Raw genomic sequence first — 17,678 nt, forward strand, 5'->3', positions numbered from 1 at the left:
GTCACTGGCCTCGCTTTCTATGAGTGTAGTAGACATCAGTGCCAAAGCTGCCTCGAGTCCTTCAACAAGCTCCTCAATCATACACACAAACACAGACAAGCCATTGTCCCAGTATCCCTATATGTGTGCAGTGTCATTTCAGTGTTTCACAGTCCAGCATTTCATACCTAAACGAAACAATTATAACAGTGAATGTAATAACTAATTAGTTTTATTAAGGGTGGTTTTATCCATGAACATATACAGAGGACATTTGTAGGAGATTATATGGTTACTTTTTTATACCTGTACAGATTATTGGGCTAAATTTGAGTTGGTCAATCAATTGTTGTGACGCTCGAGTCGCATTGATGCATTGTTGAGATTTGCAGTACTGGTTGGTTAAGTCATTTCCATTTTATTCTACTCTACAACAATACAGAATAACTGTTGTATTTTTATATACTGCATTTATAATTACTGGTCACTTTAAAGATCAACACAGGAGCTTATAATAAGGCAGACTAACACGAGTCCAGTGAGCCACGTCAGCCAGTTACAGCAACTGATCAGCAATGTAAGTCGTCACAACACCGAGGATCCTGCCCCACAGATTGTGAACAAAAACGTTTCCATTCAGCAAAAATTTGCCTGTAGCTGCCATTAAAAAAAGACAAAGGTTACAGAACTAAGGGTTTCCATCAGCACAGACGTATTAGTACCAGCTGAATTCCACTTAGGTAAGGTCTTACTTTTGTGCAGACGGGCTCGTTGTCATGGCTTACTGGGACACTTACTGAACCATCATTACTTTCACCTGTGCTGCTTCTGCAGCGACAACTCAGGAAGGCCTGCTGACTGAGCCAGTGTGCCTGGAGATCCCAGCAAAAACAAAAAAATGCATGCTTGGATTTGGGCCTTGATGTCAAGCGAATGCAATGGAGCAAATATTCAAAGACTGGAAATGTAACATCAGCATACTTAAGATTGGTCCACTGTGACGTGATAAACCTCAAACAACACTTGTATGCTGTAGCTTTAAGGTGAAAAAAAACTCACAAATAAAATTACCCATACATTAAAAAAGTACAAGTCTTACAATGTCTGTCTCTCAGTGTGGCCCTGCGATAGACTGGCGACCTGTCCAGGGTGTCCCCTGCCTGCGCCCTAAATCAGCTGGGATAGGCTCCAGCCCCCCCGCGACCCTAATGAGGATTAAGCGGTGTATAGATAATGGATGGATGGAAGTCTTACAATATGGAAAGAAATGCATTCAACAGGAAACGGCCAGAGCAGAAAAGCCTGTACGTTCATGTATGACACTTATCAAAAATGAATAGCACTTTTGTTGTCCTATAATATAAATGTTTATAGTTCAGATCAATTTATACCACTCAGAATCTTGCTTTTCATTACATGTGTCTTGGCAGTAATATCTTTGAAATGTGTATATACATAGGTAAATTCAGTGCCACCCCTTTAAGTTCCTCTCAAATAAATTGCATTACCGAGACTTCATCTTGAATCAGAACAGGATTTAGTCATTGGGCTGTGCTTTTGTTGTCTTTATTCTGTAGGACTACGGAGAGAAAACCTCAGCTGAGTTGTTGAAGAAATACGAAAGAAGGGTGGACATCATGACTTAGATAATAGGATTACTAGCTGAAAGATGAAGCGTAGTTTCAAGTAGATAAAATCCATAAAAGTAAACTGCACACACCAAATTGCAGAGAAATGAGATTGAGTCAGAACCGTACTGTACTTCAACTCAAATACTCAAATGTTTGTCTCTTCATCTACAGCCTTCCCTTCAATTTTGCAACAACAGAGTATATTCTTTAGTATGAAGTTTGTTTCTCCTGCTGTATGTGACCCTGAAGCTGCAAGTCTACAGTTTGTGTAAATCAGTAGAGGCACTGTGATATTCCAGAAAGTTGGCTGGCAACTTTTCACGGCTCTGAGTTTATGTGTAAGGAGCTGTTTACTGTTCCGATTCCCACTATTTGGGTAAGCAGCTACACACACACTCACACACACACAGACAGAGAGAGAGAGAGAGAGAGAGAGAGAGAGAGAGAGTCAGTCCTCCTCCCTCCTCCGGTTTCCTGTCAGTGCAGTGTGTGTGTGTGTGTGTGTGTGTGTGTGTGTGTGTGAGTGAGTGTGTGTACAGTGTGTTGCGTATGGATGGTTCAGCAGTGAGTCTCCAGCTGCTGAGCGGAGTGGAGCGCACAGTACAGCGGACACATCGAACTTTTGTTTCCCTCCTCTGGACTTCTGTTTTACTTCACCTTTTGACGTGAATGAGAATCTTCGGACGGACCCGGACACGGAAACATGGAGGAACAGCGCAGCTCTTTATCTTTACGGAGACTTTTATCTGTGTTTTTTGTCGCTGCGCTGCTGGAGCCCGGGACCGCCGGTGAGTTGCGCACATCCTAAACTTCTTTAACAAACACTCCCTCCTGTTCACTGTCATGAGCTCACTGCACTACTCACTAAAGTCAGCCTCAGCGTGTTTAAAGCAAACTCGGGCTGCTGTAGTTGACATAGTTCTGGGAAAGTTGTTTTCCAGAGCGTTACGCATGGCTCTGAGCTGAGCCGAGGACAGTCAGGCGCAACAGGTGACTCATGCAGCGGTCTGATACACTGCTCAACTATGCTCTCTTCTGCTGGATACTGCACGGTAGTGTTGTCCACAGAGTGCATGAAAAACATTTCCTTGGACTACTTAGTTTTTATTGCAAAACACCAGTTGTAGGATTCCCAGGTTAGAGAACATTGCGGTTGTAACTATGAAATGATTGTCCGGTCATGTGGTATAATGATAATCCAGAGGTCAGTATCTGTCAGTGATAGAAAGCTCACTTTAACTTCTAACCAGTTATGAAAGTCATTATTTGCATGAATAAATACATGACATTTTAAAAACTGAAAATAATGGTGTAAAGTGCAAAATCTATAACTTATAAAAAAAATGATAAGAAATTACAAGAATGCCCCTTTAATGAAAGGGAATAGTTACACAGTCTCCAGCTTTTTGTTGAAGCTGCATCACAACATTCATGGTTTTCTGGCTGCATCCTGGGATCAGATGAGAAATCTTGTGCATCATTGCATTTCTGTAGGTGTAAACACTATTTGGAGTGTTTACAAAATGAGCCCCTTGACATGATCGCAGTGAAAATGTGTTTTTTATAATACAGAACTTTAATCTCCTTGTAAGCTATTTTCATGACAATCACGCTTTTTCCCTCCCATGTGTTAACAGCGCCAATTTAACAGCCTTGGCCCCCTGCCATCAGTCATACTGTGACAGCTCCCTTTTCAACTAACCACAGAAACGTCCCCCAAGCTTGTTGACAAGTGGTTAGACTGAACACAATGTTGAGAAGAAGATGAAAAGCCATAGTTAATGTGAAAAAATGGTTTTAAAAATCACGTCTTGTGTCGTCCCCATTAGACTTCTCCTTCCCTTCTCCCCCCCTCTCTCTGCTGTTTGTTCCTGCCCTCCTCCCACAGCGGGACCTATTTTGAACCTGGAAATCCCACATACCAGAAGGACTGTGTGGTCCTGCTGCATTATGTGTCACAAATAGACACACACACATGCACAAGAAGACATACAAACTTCCACCCACATGCCCCCATGCTGTCCTCCACGCTAACATGCACCCACTCCCTGCTCCTGTGACTTCTCCGGAGTACCTCGCGCCGCAGGAAGCTGCTCACTACTCTCCCAGTACCGGAGCAGCTTGACATTTTTGGCTATCCAAACAGCAGCCGGACTCTGTTGTATTTATCTTTTCCTTCTTTGTTTGCTTTCAACTGATGTCGTTAACCATCCGCTCGGCGGGTTGTCACAGGAAGGTCTTCCTTCCTTTCCAGGGAATCTCCATGATGCCAGGGCACAGGCCACTGTGCGCTCATGCATTTCCTGATCCTCATACTTAGCCAAATAGATATTTTAAAGGTGCCAGTCAGGAAAGAAGGTTGAAAGGGAAACATTAGGTTTTTTGAAAAGGAGAATGGTCACTTCTGTACATGTGTATTATTAAAGATGCATTCGAGTTAAGCTTTTTGAGCACTCACAGAGTTCTTCTTACTGTTTGAAATAGTTTGTGTGTGTGGGCCCCTGAGCAGTCGTACAAACTGCTGCTCTGCGTGTTTACACTGATTTTACTGGGTTTTACTGTGGAGAAGAGAAGAGAAGAGAAGAGAAGAGAAGAGAAGAGAAGAGAAGAGAAGAGAAGAGAAGGGTTCACTCACTTTAACCTTTTTTAACTGTCAGGGGTTTTTTTTTTTTACCATATTTGTCAAGTTCCCTCCCATGAGTCGCTTCGCTGAATTCTCCGGGTCAAAGAGAAGAAGGAGGGATGGAGGCGGAAGGGAACCTGCGAGAGAGTTAAAGGCGAGGAAGATAAAGACGGGGAGGAATGGGAGGATTAGGGCCAAGTTTGAGAGAGGGGTGAATTAAAAGAGGTGGGAGGATAACTTTCAGGAGCAGAGGGGGAGAGCCCAGCCGCCTGCTGTGGCAGTTATGTAGCCCTGAGCAGCCTCTTGCCAGTTGTCTCCACTCATTTCAGTGACAGGACGAGGCCCAGAAGAACAGGGGTTCTTATTTCCACTTAGATATTTTCCCATTTTTATTTGTGGGGCTGCATTGCTCCAGAAAAGTGTCAATGTTAAAATCTATTTAAGGGGTTTTATAGGCTTAGGTCTGGAGGAACCTTAGCTTCATGCTGGAATGTGTGCTCATTAAACATCATACTGTCATACACGGGGACACCTGAAAGCACAGTTTAAAACAAAGATTACTGAAAGCCCCCAGAAACCTTGTTGCGTTTATCATTTATGAAAAATTCATAACTAAACTAAAAACTTAAAAATGATTATGTTTGTGGTTTGATAAGGTTTGATTGGCTTTGAGCTAACAAAACCTCACAACTCCAGTCACATTTTGATTTATATATCAGTAAATACGCATTAGTGTACAGAAAGATGCAACATCACCTCATTTTTTCTTTTTGCTGTTGTAAACCAAAGAAGAGCAAAGGCATGTAACACAAATGCTGACATCTCACATGAGAAAAATCCCAAGTGTGAACTTAACCATTCCTGCAGGACCTCTTTGCTCATAGTAATCATTTATTTGATTTAGAACACATTAATTTAAGGCTTTTAGGTGACACAGACCTATAGAATGTTTGCCTGGTGTGCAGATTTTTCATTTTTTCCAGTCATATTTGAGCAGTTCAGAGCGATCTTTCCTGCATATGAGTGATAAACTGCAGTCAGGTTTCCTGTCTGTCCTCCCATTCACTGTGAGCTCACGTCCTCAGTGGTTTGGATAAAGAAAGAAAGGGGAAGAGAAGCAGAGAGGGAAGTATTTCAGCTGATAGGAAAAGGTGCTCTGTGTAGGTCCAGAAAAATACCACCACAGATCATACAATTCTCCAACAAAATGTCACCAGTTCATGGTTTGTGCCTACTTGGATCACTGTTGGTTGGTACTCGCCACTGCTGACCAGGAGATGCTTTGATACAGTCATCTGGCCATGATAGTCTGACCTTCGTCAATGAGCATTCTGCCTGTTTCTCCCACATCCAACACATGGACTGAAGGAACCAACTGGTCTTTTGCCTGTCATTGCAAGATAATCATTATTCGCTTCATCTGTGAGTGCTCACAGTGTTTTAGCAACTTTAAATACGACTACTTCAAATATTACAGCATTCATGGCTTTCAAAATCATGTTTTCTCAATTGCTATTAGAAAACTATTATTTCTACACGTCTGCGTTTCGTATAGAATTTTCTGTCATTTCAAACACCAGCTTCATCGGTATTCAGAAGATTTTCCTGGAGTACGACCTTTTGTCAGCTAGTCTTCACTTTCTCCAATACTAACGAGTTGGTATTTATCAAGGTTTTTCATTGGTCTGACTGCCAGATGGATGCTGGTCACAGTAGCATGATTCCCCTCCCAAAGTAGCAACAGCACAAAGAGATCTCACATTTCAATTACCGTCCCTTCAGGAGCCATCAAGAGTACAGTTAATGTCAGTCCACACTTTCCTCCTCCACTTTCCTGTGACGCACTGAGGTCACTTGTGTTTTCATACTATAATTCCTACACATGGACTTGCAGCAGGAAAAAGTGTAGTAGTAATAAAAGAGGATGCTTTAGAAGCACTTTAGCAGCTGCAACAATGACCCACATAACAGCACAGACCTACATGCACAGCTACCCTTTAACTTAGTGCAGTAGCGCGATCTGCTGAAGAGTAAAGGCCCCGCCTATCTGAGATCATAAATGCAGTTGTTTTATCATAAATCCAGAAAAGTACAGAAACGAGATTCTTTAGTTTAGTGACTTTTTTTTTGTCATACTTTGAACCATTTTGACATAAAATGAACCTAACCTTTGCTACCATGTATTTATGTGCTTTCAGTCAATCCCTTTTTGTTTGAATAGTTGGGCTAATCTTTCCAGTCACCCCTTTGGAAACCATAAAAGTACCCTTTAGGGCGCAAGTGCCTTTGCTTTGGGAATCGATGCTTTAGAGAAAGGCTATTGGTAGCTTTTTGTTTTTTTTTTTTACTCTAAACAGAGCCAGGGAAGCTGTTTCCCCTTCCAGTCTTATTGCTAAGCTATCCTATTGGCGTACACAATACGACTCAAACAAACCTTTCATACTGTTCTTGATTATTGGAGAAAGAAAAACAAGCGTATCTCTTAAAATGTTGAACTATCTCTTTTCTAAGAGAGCCCGGACATGTATGCTGTAAAGGGTAAATATACAGTTATGAAGTGCAAAACTGTTCTAAGCAAAAGTGGTTAAAGAGCATTTAGTGTGTAATCAGTACTGCACAACAGTACCATAAAGATTAATTAACACCATAAAAGACTTAGTGTGCTCAGTGACTTCACAGAGTGTAATTCTAACCCGTTACACATTCAGATTCATGTAGTCTCTGTGGCACTTTGCGGCACTAAATCAGCGGCATTTATTTGTCTCTGAGGTTGTGTGTGGGTGTTAGCGCTCTGCTATTTCACGCTCTCTGTCCTGCCCCAAACTAGACTCTGTGTGACGGAATGTGTCTTGAAAGTATATTAACTGTGCTTCCTGTTAAATGAATAACCCGGGCTGTGCAGACTGTGATCGGGTGTCACACGAGCACACACACCCACCCCATGTAAACACACACTGCAGCGGGGAAGCTGAGGTCTTAAAGGAGTATTGGTGGAGTTTGTCGCCATGTAGGGAGGGTACCGAAAATCCATGCATGTAAAACCTGAGGTCCTCCTCTCGTCTAGTTGGGTTTCACAGTTGCGCTCTGCGGACGTGCTGCCGTGTCAATTGATTTTACGATAGCACAGACTGCACTTGTTTTGTCTATGTCTTGGATTTCAGACGTGTGAGAGCTGTTGTTGTTGTTGTTTGCAAGAGAGGTGCCCCTTTCATCACGGCAAAGTGGCTGACTATCATATCTGATCAAAATCTTTTCTTTTCTTACTCCACAGAGGAGTCTCTTAAGTCCAAAGATGTGCGAGTATTCATCAGAGAACAGTCATGCAGATCTGTTTATTAGTGATGATGCTGAAGGGAATCTAAGTAGAATTTTAGCAGTGCGCAGAATTAGTTTAAACAGAAAGCTGAAGTCACATTTGTGTTTGATTATTGGCATCTATTGCTTCATTCATGCCTCACAATCACTGACTCCTCCAGCAGATGTCTCGTCAAATCCAATTATAAACATAACGTGACAGGTTTCATCACAAGATGCAAATCCCTCGTAATTCTCAAAACTAAAATGTCCAGGTTGCAGTTTGACAAAAAACCCCAAAAGGAAACCAAAATTGTGTGGTCTGGTCTTCAGCAAGTGGAACACAGCTCTGCAGGACTGAGATCAGGAGACTGACGGTGCAAGTCGAGAATATTCCACCTCTTCAGTGTGAAAAGGTCACTCTCCTCGATTGGTTTGGCCGTATGTTTAGCATCTTTATCCTGCTCAGTGATAAAATGTAATCGTCAGCAGTGACGTCATCATTAAACCACAAACACCAAAATTACAGTTTCAGTGGGAGCCAGAGATGTTTAAACCATTCAAACCATAACAGAAACACCACCATGTTTGTCAGATCAGGTGGTATACTTTGGGTCCTGCTGTTACAAAATATTTCCATCCTTTTTACTTTCCAAAGTGAAACCTGTCCATTCTGTTTTTGAGACTTACGCTTGGTTTGTAGTGTATCTTGTGTCGAATCCTCAAAGTTTCTTGATTGTTGTCTTGGACCTTGACTTGCAGTGCACCAGGGGTTCATGCAAATGAAAGACTGTCCGTGCATACCTACTTTTAAAAAAAAACAAAAAAACCCAAGTGCTGATTTTGACAGACCATGATTCTGTCTTTTTTGTGCTTTATTATCATCATATCCTTAATGTAACTGGCAACTGTCAATTTTTAGTTGACTGTGCCTGAACTAATGTTGAAATGACTAAAAAAAACCCAAGAACTCTGTTTCTTTTTTTTCTGTAATTATTGTACCAAGTTAAAGAAGCTAGTGGATGAGTTGCTTGCTCGGGTGTTATTACTGCTTATAGGGGAACCCAGCACTGCTTTTCATTTCAACCCCAAGTGTAGCAAAAGCTGATATGCACGGTGCAGAGCTAAAAGGAATCCAGGGCTCAGTGAAGCTGAACCAGGGCAGATGCTTGACGACACAGAGGTTTAAACTCAGACCTCCCAGCAGAAAGAGGCTTTCCATGACTCCAAAACCACCTTTCTGCACCACAACACCTGGTACACACAGAGCTTCCGTCCCACCCAGCAAGTCACGATTATTTAAACACAAAAGCCATACTGAGAAGCCTTCCTTCCCTTTCTAGATTTCAAAATAAATCTTTAAAGGGCATATTTAATCTCTGTAAACTGCACAGGCTAACGTGGCTTAGCCGGTTGTTTCACAGTCTCTCCCAGATCAGCATTCAGGGGGCTTGGAGTCAGAGAGACAGGTCTGAACAGGTCACCGAGCGGAGGGAGATCAGAGAGGCATAGGCGGCTCGAGTCATGCAAAGAAGAATGACAGGGATAAGATTTTACTGATTACACTACCAGCCCAGGCAGCACGCGACACACTGTAGTGCATGCAATACCTTCCAATCAGCCAGGGAGGCTATGTCAAACAATGTAACTGTACCGAAAAGCAGATTATTTCTTTATTATGAAGCAAAAAGGGAGACACAAACTACTCTTGGTGACATTCCAAAAGCAGGAATCAGAATATTTATTTCAGCTATAGCCGGGTAAACATGAAAAGCACATCCGGTAAATGACGAACGAAGTCGTGCAGAGTCATTGCCACTTCTAAGTCATTGCCCATGTTTGTAATTAGTCATGGTATTCATTGTGTTGTTTTGGAACCTCTTGAATCATTTGTCAAATGGTTTTGACTTTATATTTCCCAGATTTGTTCATTCCTCTTTGACCTCCAGAAAATCTGTAGCATTCACAACAGACCATGAAACACTCCACATTGTCTTTGATGCATGGATGATTAAAAGACAAAAGAAGATGCTTGATTTACAGCTTCTTAGACGAAGTACTTTTTGCATAGACGTTTTGAAGTCCTTTCAAAGATTCTGTGAGGTTTTGAAAGTTCCCATCAAAATGACTGCACAGACCTCACGTAGTCTTTGAAATGTTTAACTTACAGCGTCCTGTGTACCTGACTGCAAACCTGGAAGCTAGATTCTGTGAGGTTTGGGGCTATGTATCTGTCTTCTTTTTGATCTAAGGAACTGCTGTAACTTGACACAGGCTGGGTATTGATTCAGCTATGGCTGTCTGTTTCCTATTTCTGTATAGCTTGATGGTTTCCTCAGGTCTTAATTAGCACATCTGAGGTGGTTGATTCAGGCGCAGAGTGTGGCTGGGAGGTGGAGGTGTTGCCCTACTTGTGGCTGTCTTTGTTTACAGTTGCTCATGGTTCCAACTTGATTGAATTCTGTGTGTTTTAATTTGTGTAGATTGTAGAATCATGTGTACCTGTTTAAATGTGACAATTTGTTTTCAGATTTGTGTGATAACCAGAGCCAGAGGCTTGGACTTGAATCAGTAAAAATGTAGATCTAAGACTGAATATGTCTTAAAATGGCGCTAATTAACATTTTACATTAACAGTGAACCAACATCAGAGTGTAATGTGAAACATGACAGTCATAGTGATAGAGAGAAGAGAATTCCCCCTCAGCTCTGTAACCACTTTCTAGTGTTTTTCAGCTCAATGCTTTGGTTTTACAACCCACAGTTTTGTGACTACGGTTTACTTTCGCTGATCTAATCATTTCCAGGTCATGCAAGCAGCTGTTTTCAGGGGAAAAAACTTTAAAAGCCACTGTAAACTACCTGCCCCAGCAGGAAGCCACAGTCAGAGACCAGCTGATGAACTTAGTGCAGCATTTTGCAGCTAAACAGACAGATATATTTCTCAAGAACAGGTAAAGACAATAAGAGACCTAAAAGAAGCTTGAATAAGGGTACGCTAATAGGCAACAGTTAGCTAATACATCCCCATATGAACTAAATGAATGAGGTGAATATGTCAGTCTTGTGCCAGCAGTTTGTTGTGCTGCCCCCTAGTGGCTAAAACTGATGCAAGTTTAAGTCAAAACTTGCAAAAATTCAAAAATAGGTACTATGCTACTGAAGACTGAAGCCAGTTCTAGTGATGTAGATAAATATTTATTTAACGTGGATTCAGAGGTGCTGTTCTGTGGCATTTGTACATCTACTATGGTTGATTATTCATTATCTAATATGTACAAACAAACAATAAAACTGTCACTGCAGTAATGCAAGTTTGGCAGAAACTGTAGGTCTTATTTTCAGCTGTCCAATAAATTTTAGGCAAAATTTAGAAATATTGTAAGCCATTATTTTGTACTAGTCTAAATGAAATGAGGAAAAATTGCAGTTCTAAAGCCAACATGCATTTGACTTTGGCAGTAAAATCCTGCTCATGTCATGCTTTGGAACATTTTGTAGTGTTACAAATTGGAAGTAGTGTGCCGCTTATGGCAGTATGTTGAATAGATTTAGTTGTTTCCTGTGCCGATGTGTACATTTTGACCTAATGGAGATTCTACAGGAAAAGTCAGGGGATCACCAAACCATTCGGCTTTGTCCTCTGGGGATGAGAATTTGCTCAGTAGGCATGGGGGGGAAAAAAGTCACAAAAATTGGAATGTGTGACAACAGTGCTTGATGGCAGCCGACCTGATGAAGTTTTTGTTGTGTGTGATCTGCAGATAAACTCTCTTTCTACCCCATGAATCCACTTTGTAAGTTCTGTGATCTGGAGCCTTCCACCTGCAGCGGCACAGGGGCCTGCATGTCCAACTGCTCCATCACATCCATCTGTGGCAACATCAACGAGGTCTGTGTCGCTATCTGGTAGGTACCCAAGTGCAGAAAACTACCTTCAACTCTAAGATGTGATTCACCAGATAGGTAGATAGCTCTAAGATATCCATGACTTAAAAATTACATGCCTACGCTTTTATGTCATCTGTCTCTCAGGAGGAAGAATGAGACTGGCTTCACCATCGAAACTCTCTGCCACAACCCATCCAGCCTGCTGTACGGTGTGATGCTGGATGACTACAATAGCTCCACCTGTGTGATGAAAGAGAAGAACACGACCGGTGGGATGGCTTACATTTGCTCTTGTACTGAAGAGGAGTGTAATGACCAACTGATATTTTCCCCCAGTGAGTACACAAAACCAGCATCTTCTGATGAGGTTAAAGCTGCACTTAAATGTTCACAAATCCACAGTGAGTTATTCCTGCAGCTCCTCAATTTAGCACCTTTTAGCTCTTCATGGTGGTTTTGCAGACCTTCGATTTCACAATATTACTTCATTCTCAACACCTGACATCAATGTTTTTCACAGAAGCAGGATTAGCGGGTAACCAGTAAATACAGCTGAGCATTTAGCAAGTGATGGCGGAGACCAAAACAGAGCTAGAACACGAGTGGAAATTGAACTTGAATACATTAGGTGCACATAAACTTAAAACTTTAAAAGAATGTTGCTGAAAGTGTGGTGCATGTGCATACAAGTTATTGTTTTGGTCACAATTAAGACGTGACAACAAGTCAGACTTGTTTTTACAGCTCACTCTAATGTTCCTAAGTCACCAAAGGAATTATTACTGCTGCTTTAAAGGCTTGTATTGGTTTATAATGACCAAAGTGCACATTTATCCCAATAAAGATCCAAAGATCTCCAATAAAAATTGCTCACAGCTATACAGTTTCATCGTTTGAAGAAAAACCCAGTAGCTTCGTAAAAGAACTAAGAACTATATTTTTTCCCTTAAACTTGTGCATATTTTCAGGGACTATTTTCAGCAGTGGATTAATACATACTAGTTCTTGGATTAGTATTTTGTAAGCTTTTTCAGGGCTTTATCAATAACAAAAACTGTCCAAATGAACAGCAGCCTCATTCTTTCAAAAGTATGTCTGTCTATACACTGATCTGCTCTGAATGTATGTCTGCACAGAATAAAACAGACAAAGATGCCAACTGCACCCATTTTCACTTAGCCAAATGCAACCAAGTGTGTGAAAAGAAGAGCAGATAACTTGTTGACATTGTTTAGATAGATGTTACTGCAACTATAGAAGTGACGGTTATCAGAGCAACACATTTGCATTCCTTCTTCATATTTCATTATAAATGAGTAACCAAGTGTGTGTGTGCTTGTGTGACTCTCCATCTTACTTGTCTTTAATCATTTGTCTGTTACCGGTACTCCATGCATTTAGTGCTTCATCAATTAATCATCATTCCTGTTTGCTGTCATGTTCTCGCCCCCTCCTCCTCCTCCTCCTCCTCCTCCTCCTGCTTTGACCTCTTCAAACTGCTGACAAGGAAATTGACAGTATCTTCACATGTTTCCAAAGTTTACAAAGTTGTGGGCGTTTTTTGAGGGTCTTGTTATGTGCGCTGCTGTCTTGTGGAGTAACTAGAACATGAACCATCATCACAAACAGGAGGTGGAAATGTAGTGTTTTTATCGCATCAGCAGCATCGGGGAAATCCTCAGTGTGGTTTTAGGTTGCAGAGTACTGAGAAGAAAAACTTGGTCTCTGTCTATGCGTGTGTGTGTTCTTGTGTAGGCCAGCCACACTGGAGAGCTCAGACATATGGTTTCCTGTCTGTGTTTAACTCAAATCAGAAACATCTCCAGCACATGGTGAACAGGCCCCAAAGACACAGAACACCTCTGTGGTGAATGACAGTGAGGTAAACTCTGCATGCTGTAATGGGAAAACTTATATATTGTCTTTTTATGTTACAGCTTGATTAAAGCAGAATAAACCTGCTCACTGACTAAGCTGTATCTCTTATGTACTTTACATACATACACGCTGTAGATAATGTGGAATGCTGAAGGGTGGCCAAGTGTTGAAACAGACCATTGGCTGAACAGTTTTTGAGACTCCACCCTGCTGAAGAAAAGACCTGCCATCTAAATTTGCTAAAGCTGCACTGCTGTTTCGTTTTCAGAGCACAGACTTCAAGCTTTTGCTGTTCACCCAATCAATTTCTATTTAACCAGGCAGGGAGACCAATATTTTGACCTCCCTCAAGGACAAGAATTTACAAGTGATCTTCATCTGCATCCAAACTTGATTCGTAGGAGAACAGCTCCACCTATCCAGACACCAAACAGATCTATGTGTTTGCTGTGTACATCAATGCCTGACTATACCCAGACTGAATCTACCACTTTTTGGGTAGTTTCCCTCTTCACCTGTTTGGTAATCCAGCTTAGCACTGCCTACAGCATAATGGTGAAAAGATGTTTCTTGTGGTACTCACTGCATTGAAGGCCTTTTAAAAACTCAACAGTAGTGTGCTTGTACAGAAACAATGCTGCAGCTGCTGTGAATAATATAAAGATTTGCAGATTCAAGGTGTGATTGCAAATCTGGTTTTCAATCAATTGTATGCTCTGTTGGGGAGTTTGCATACAGATATTTGGAAAGGTGCAATGGAAAGAGATAAACGACAAGCAATGATGTACTTCCACACCACTGGATATATTAAAAGTAGCAACAGATGACACAAGATCTTTGCAGAGCAACAAGAAAAGAAAAAGTTTTCTCTCATTTTAAAACAAACCAAAACGCCATATTTCAGTTTTTTATACTGAACTTTTTGCAATTTGAAGTTTGACTGGCATTCTTTCAGTCATGCAATCTTGTTGTATTCTCTTTTTCTGTATTCAGGGGAATCAGTATCACCAGTTGTTTCTCCCTATATAGTAGTAGATGGAGATGAGAATTATTTAAGTTATTATATAGATTACATTTGGATGTTAACCTAGCTTTAAATTGTACTGATTTCTACGAAAGCAATACATAGCCTCTATAATAAGGGTCTATGGATTGTCTTACCAAACAAGGACACTAATTCTGGAAAGGGAAGTGGCTTTCCAGAATTAGACTTGCTCATGTTTTGAGCACCACAAATTACATTTTACTCACCTCTGGCGTATTGCCATGACGGCAGAAATCTTATCGTCAAGCTCATAAACTAATCATATCTGCATTATAGCATGGTAGTCCGCTTTTCTCCATTCACTGCCCATAGTTTGTAAACAAGCTGGTATTCAGACTTTGTCATGTTCAGTAAATCTTCTTCTGTGCTGTCATTCACTGGATAATGAAGACGTACCATAACAGGGAAGTCTGGGAGCTGAAATCTTGAGCTCTGCATGCTGAATTTGGCAAGTCAAGTGGTTCTATCAAGGATGTGTACAGTAGTTTGTGTAAAGCATAATCTATCTTTGTGTCTGTCAGCCTGATTCTCTCACTGAAACACACACACACACACTGAGACCCCTGAGGCTAAGGGTTGTGGTTCCTTCCTCCCATTGAGGATGCAGCATGCAGCAGGAAGTCCTTGTTTGTTTGTTTGTTGGACCACTGCCATGGCTTATTCCTCTGCAAATGCCTCACATTGTTCTTCCCCTGCATTACATTCTTGTGACGTGCTTGCAAGAGTGTTTGTGCATGTGGTTTATTGCCTGAGAGTCACACTTGTGGATTCTCATGTGTGAGAGAGCGAGTGTGTTTATGCATTCAAACATGTGTTCGAAATGTCGAAGTGAGGGAGTGAACATTGTGATCCCACAGCAGCAAACACAAACAGGGCTTGTTGGTTTTGATAGACAGCTCAGCAAGAAGCCTGTCAGAAGTTAATCAGATGGGGAGATGTGTGCTGTGCTGTCACTGACTCAGCGTGGTAGGATGACAAAGTAGATCAGAGCTGCTGCTGATCAAAGCTGCTCAAAGCGGGATGAACAGCTGTGTCCCACTTGGAGATGTGGCGGTATTCGCCCTGCTCATCATCCATCATTCAGGGCTAATGCCATATACCTGTAACAAAGTAAAGCTTTAAAGCTGCAGTAATCATTATATTGATATAATAATATAACAAAATAACTATGCATACTGTGACAGGTATTGCTTATAATCATGAAAATTGTCCTCCAGCCTTTCTCTCGTAGTCTTGGGCTGTATGTCATGCAGCTTTACTGTTTTTGATCACTTTCCCTCTCATTAACGTTGTTTCCAGATGCAACACAAAACTGTCAGTAAAAGTTTGCTACCAACTACCTGGTGAACATAGCAGGGCATTGTGCAACTGAAGAGCCAGCTATTTCCCTGTCTAGAGCTGCTGGTGGCCAAAACAGAGCTAAAAACAGAATGTGTGTTAAATTTACAGAGGTGTAAGTCAAGTGGCCAGAAACATGAGTCCTAATTCCTGCTCTAATGTGTAAACTGTTGCCTAATATATCAAAGTACAGTTTACAGCTTGTTGCATGTTGCTTTAATCTGACACCAAAGGGGGGGGGGTCAGTCTCAGTCTGTACTGGACAGTGGGGAAAGGGAGCCATTTTTTTGTTTGCCAAGTAAAAACAGGGGGAAAGAGGAGAACTAACTTTTTGCATTCATCCCCCAAGGAAGTAACATGTTTCTCTGAAACTTGGTGTAAAAGCCAATGACGCCCCTTATAAATACCAAAGCAGCTCCTTAAATATAATGTTTTCTTCCTCGATACCTTGGTATATATCTTCACTGGACAAATCTTAAGCAATGTTGATATTACATTTTATTTTTTTGCTATATCAGTGATTTACATAGTTTCAAATTAAGCTGTATGTGGCCTTGACTTGTCAGTGGTAATTGAAATCAAATCTAGATCACATGACATCTCTGATCGACTTTGCAAAACCGGATGAAAATTCAATTTTGGAGTCTTTCCTGCAATAAAAAAACACCTTATGTTTGTGCTGTTTTAGTGACCTTTAGCAGTTGTGCAAGATAGCATCAGTTGCTTCTGAAAATGCCCCAAACTGACATATTTCTAAAATAGGCCTCAAATGGCTGTAGTTATTATAACAGGGGCAAAGGAAAATGACCACAGGTGACTGCAAAATCTGCGTAGGAGGATGTCGGGGTGGGTGAATGGGTCAACAAATCACTGGAGTTGAGCTTGTCAGAGCTCTGTTTGTTTCTTGTTTCAAACTTTTCTCTTGGACCCATGTGTACATCTTACCAGCATTTTCGCTATTGCGACCATGATGATCTTAACAAATCCCAATATTATCCAAAATCATGATGGCTCCCTCTAAATAACCAAATCTTTACATTGTTATTGTCCATGTGTAAATGATAAACTTCTTTACATTTCATGTATTGTGTTATTATTCAGTTTAGAAAGTTGTGTGGCCTAGTAGTGTGTGGGAGTATATTTTAAGATTTTTTGTGAGGACACCTAAATTACACTTTCTTAGTTCTAACTACGGACTTTTGAATCATCATTTTGACTTCCTATACTTTTCTAGACATTGTGCCAATAGCGTAAATTCTGGTCAGAGATGCTCCCTCACACTTGGAGGGACATGAACCTCTCAGACACAGCAGTTGTTCCTAATTAAGATCCTGTAAAAATGATTCATTGCAGACTAACACCCTTTCAGTCAGGATCAGTTACACATATGTTTTGGAGCTTGTCAACTAGTTTCAGTGGGAAGGAAGGCACAGATAAGGAATACTGCCTTGTCACAGTAACATGGTATTTGTTTTAGTGCTGTATTTACAGCTGTGCTCTTGTGAAGGTCAGTTTTATATGCTTGGATGCATGCTATGTACGGAATGAGACGAGGGTAGAACGAATTCATTTCTGACATGGATTCCTCTGTTCGTACAGCCTGTGATTTCGCACAGATGCCGCCTGATCTCTTCTCAGGCAGTTCGTCGGTTATTTTGGTATTGCTCCTGACGAATGCAGTCTTACTGACTACATGAAATGGGGATTTTTGATGCCAGTGGGGTGTTTCTATTTTGATGATGAAGCAGAAGAACAAGAGATCAAAATAAGAGATGGAAAAAAATAATAATTTAAATGACTTCTTGATGCTTTCTGCAAAGAGGAAGAGAAGAAGACATTTAAAATTGGCTCTGTGCATTTTCCAAGATGTGCTTTTCTTATTCGTATTTTTATATTTCCCCCTTAACTGTGGAATCTTGGCTTGTCATCAGTGAGTACATCAGTCATACAGTCACACAGCAGACTGCTTTATTGAGAAATGACTCAAGCTGGCCAACTC

The 17,678-nt window shown here is 41.1% G+C and overlaps 1 protein-coding gene across 1 annotated transcript in view; it reads left to right on the forward strand.

The window, feature by feature from the left end:
• The first annotated feature begins 2,112 nt into the window (after positions 1-2,112).
• The window catches only part of LOC103360450 (TGF-beta receptor type-2), a 35,709-nt gene continuing 20,143 nt past the window's right edge, over positions 2,113-17,678 (forward strand). Inside the window, exons 1-3 of the mRNA XM_008286201.1 lie at positions 2,113-2,398; positions 11,292-11,436; positions 11,563-11,753. Of these exons, the coding sequence (XP_008284423.1) occupies positions 2,314-2,398; positions 11,292-11,436; positions 11,563-11,753 (421 nt within the window). The 5' untranslated portion in view covers positions 2,113-2,313. The remainder of the gene's footprint in view (positions 2,399-11,291; positions 11,437-11,562; positions 11,754-17,678) is intronic.

This window comes from Stegastes partitus, unplaced genomic scaffold (assembly GCF_000690725.1).
Source record: "Stegastes partitus isolate 25-593 unplaced genomic scaffold, Stegastes_partitus-1.0.2 Scaffold441, whole genome shotgun sequence".
NCBI lineage: Eukaryota > Metazoa > Chordata > Actinopteri > Pomacentridae > Stegastes > Stegastes partitus.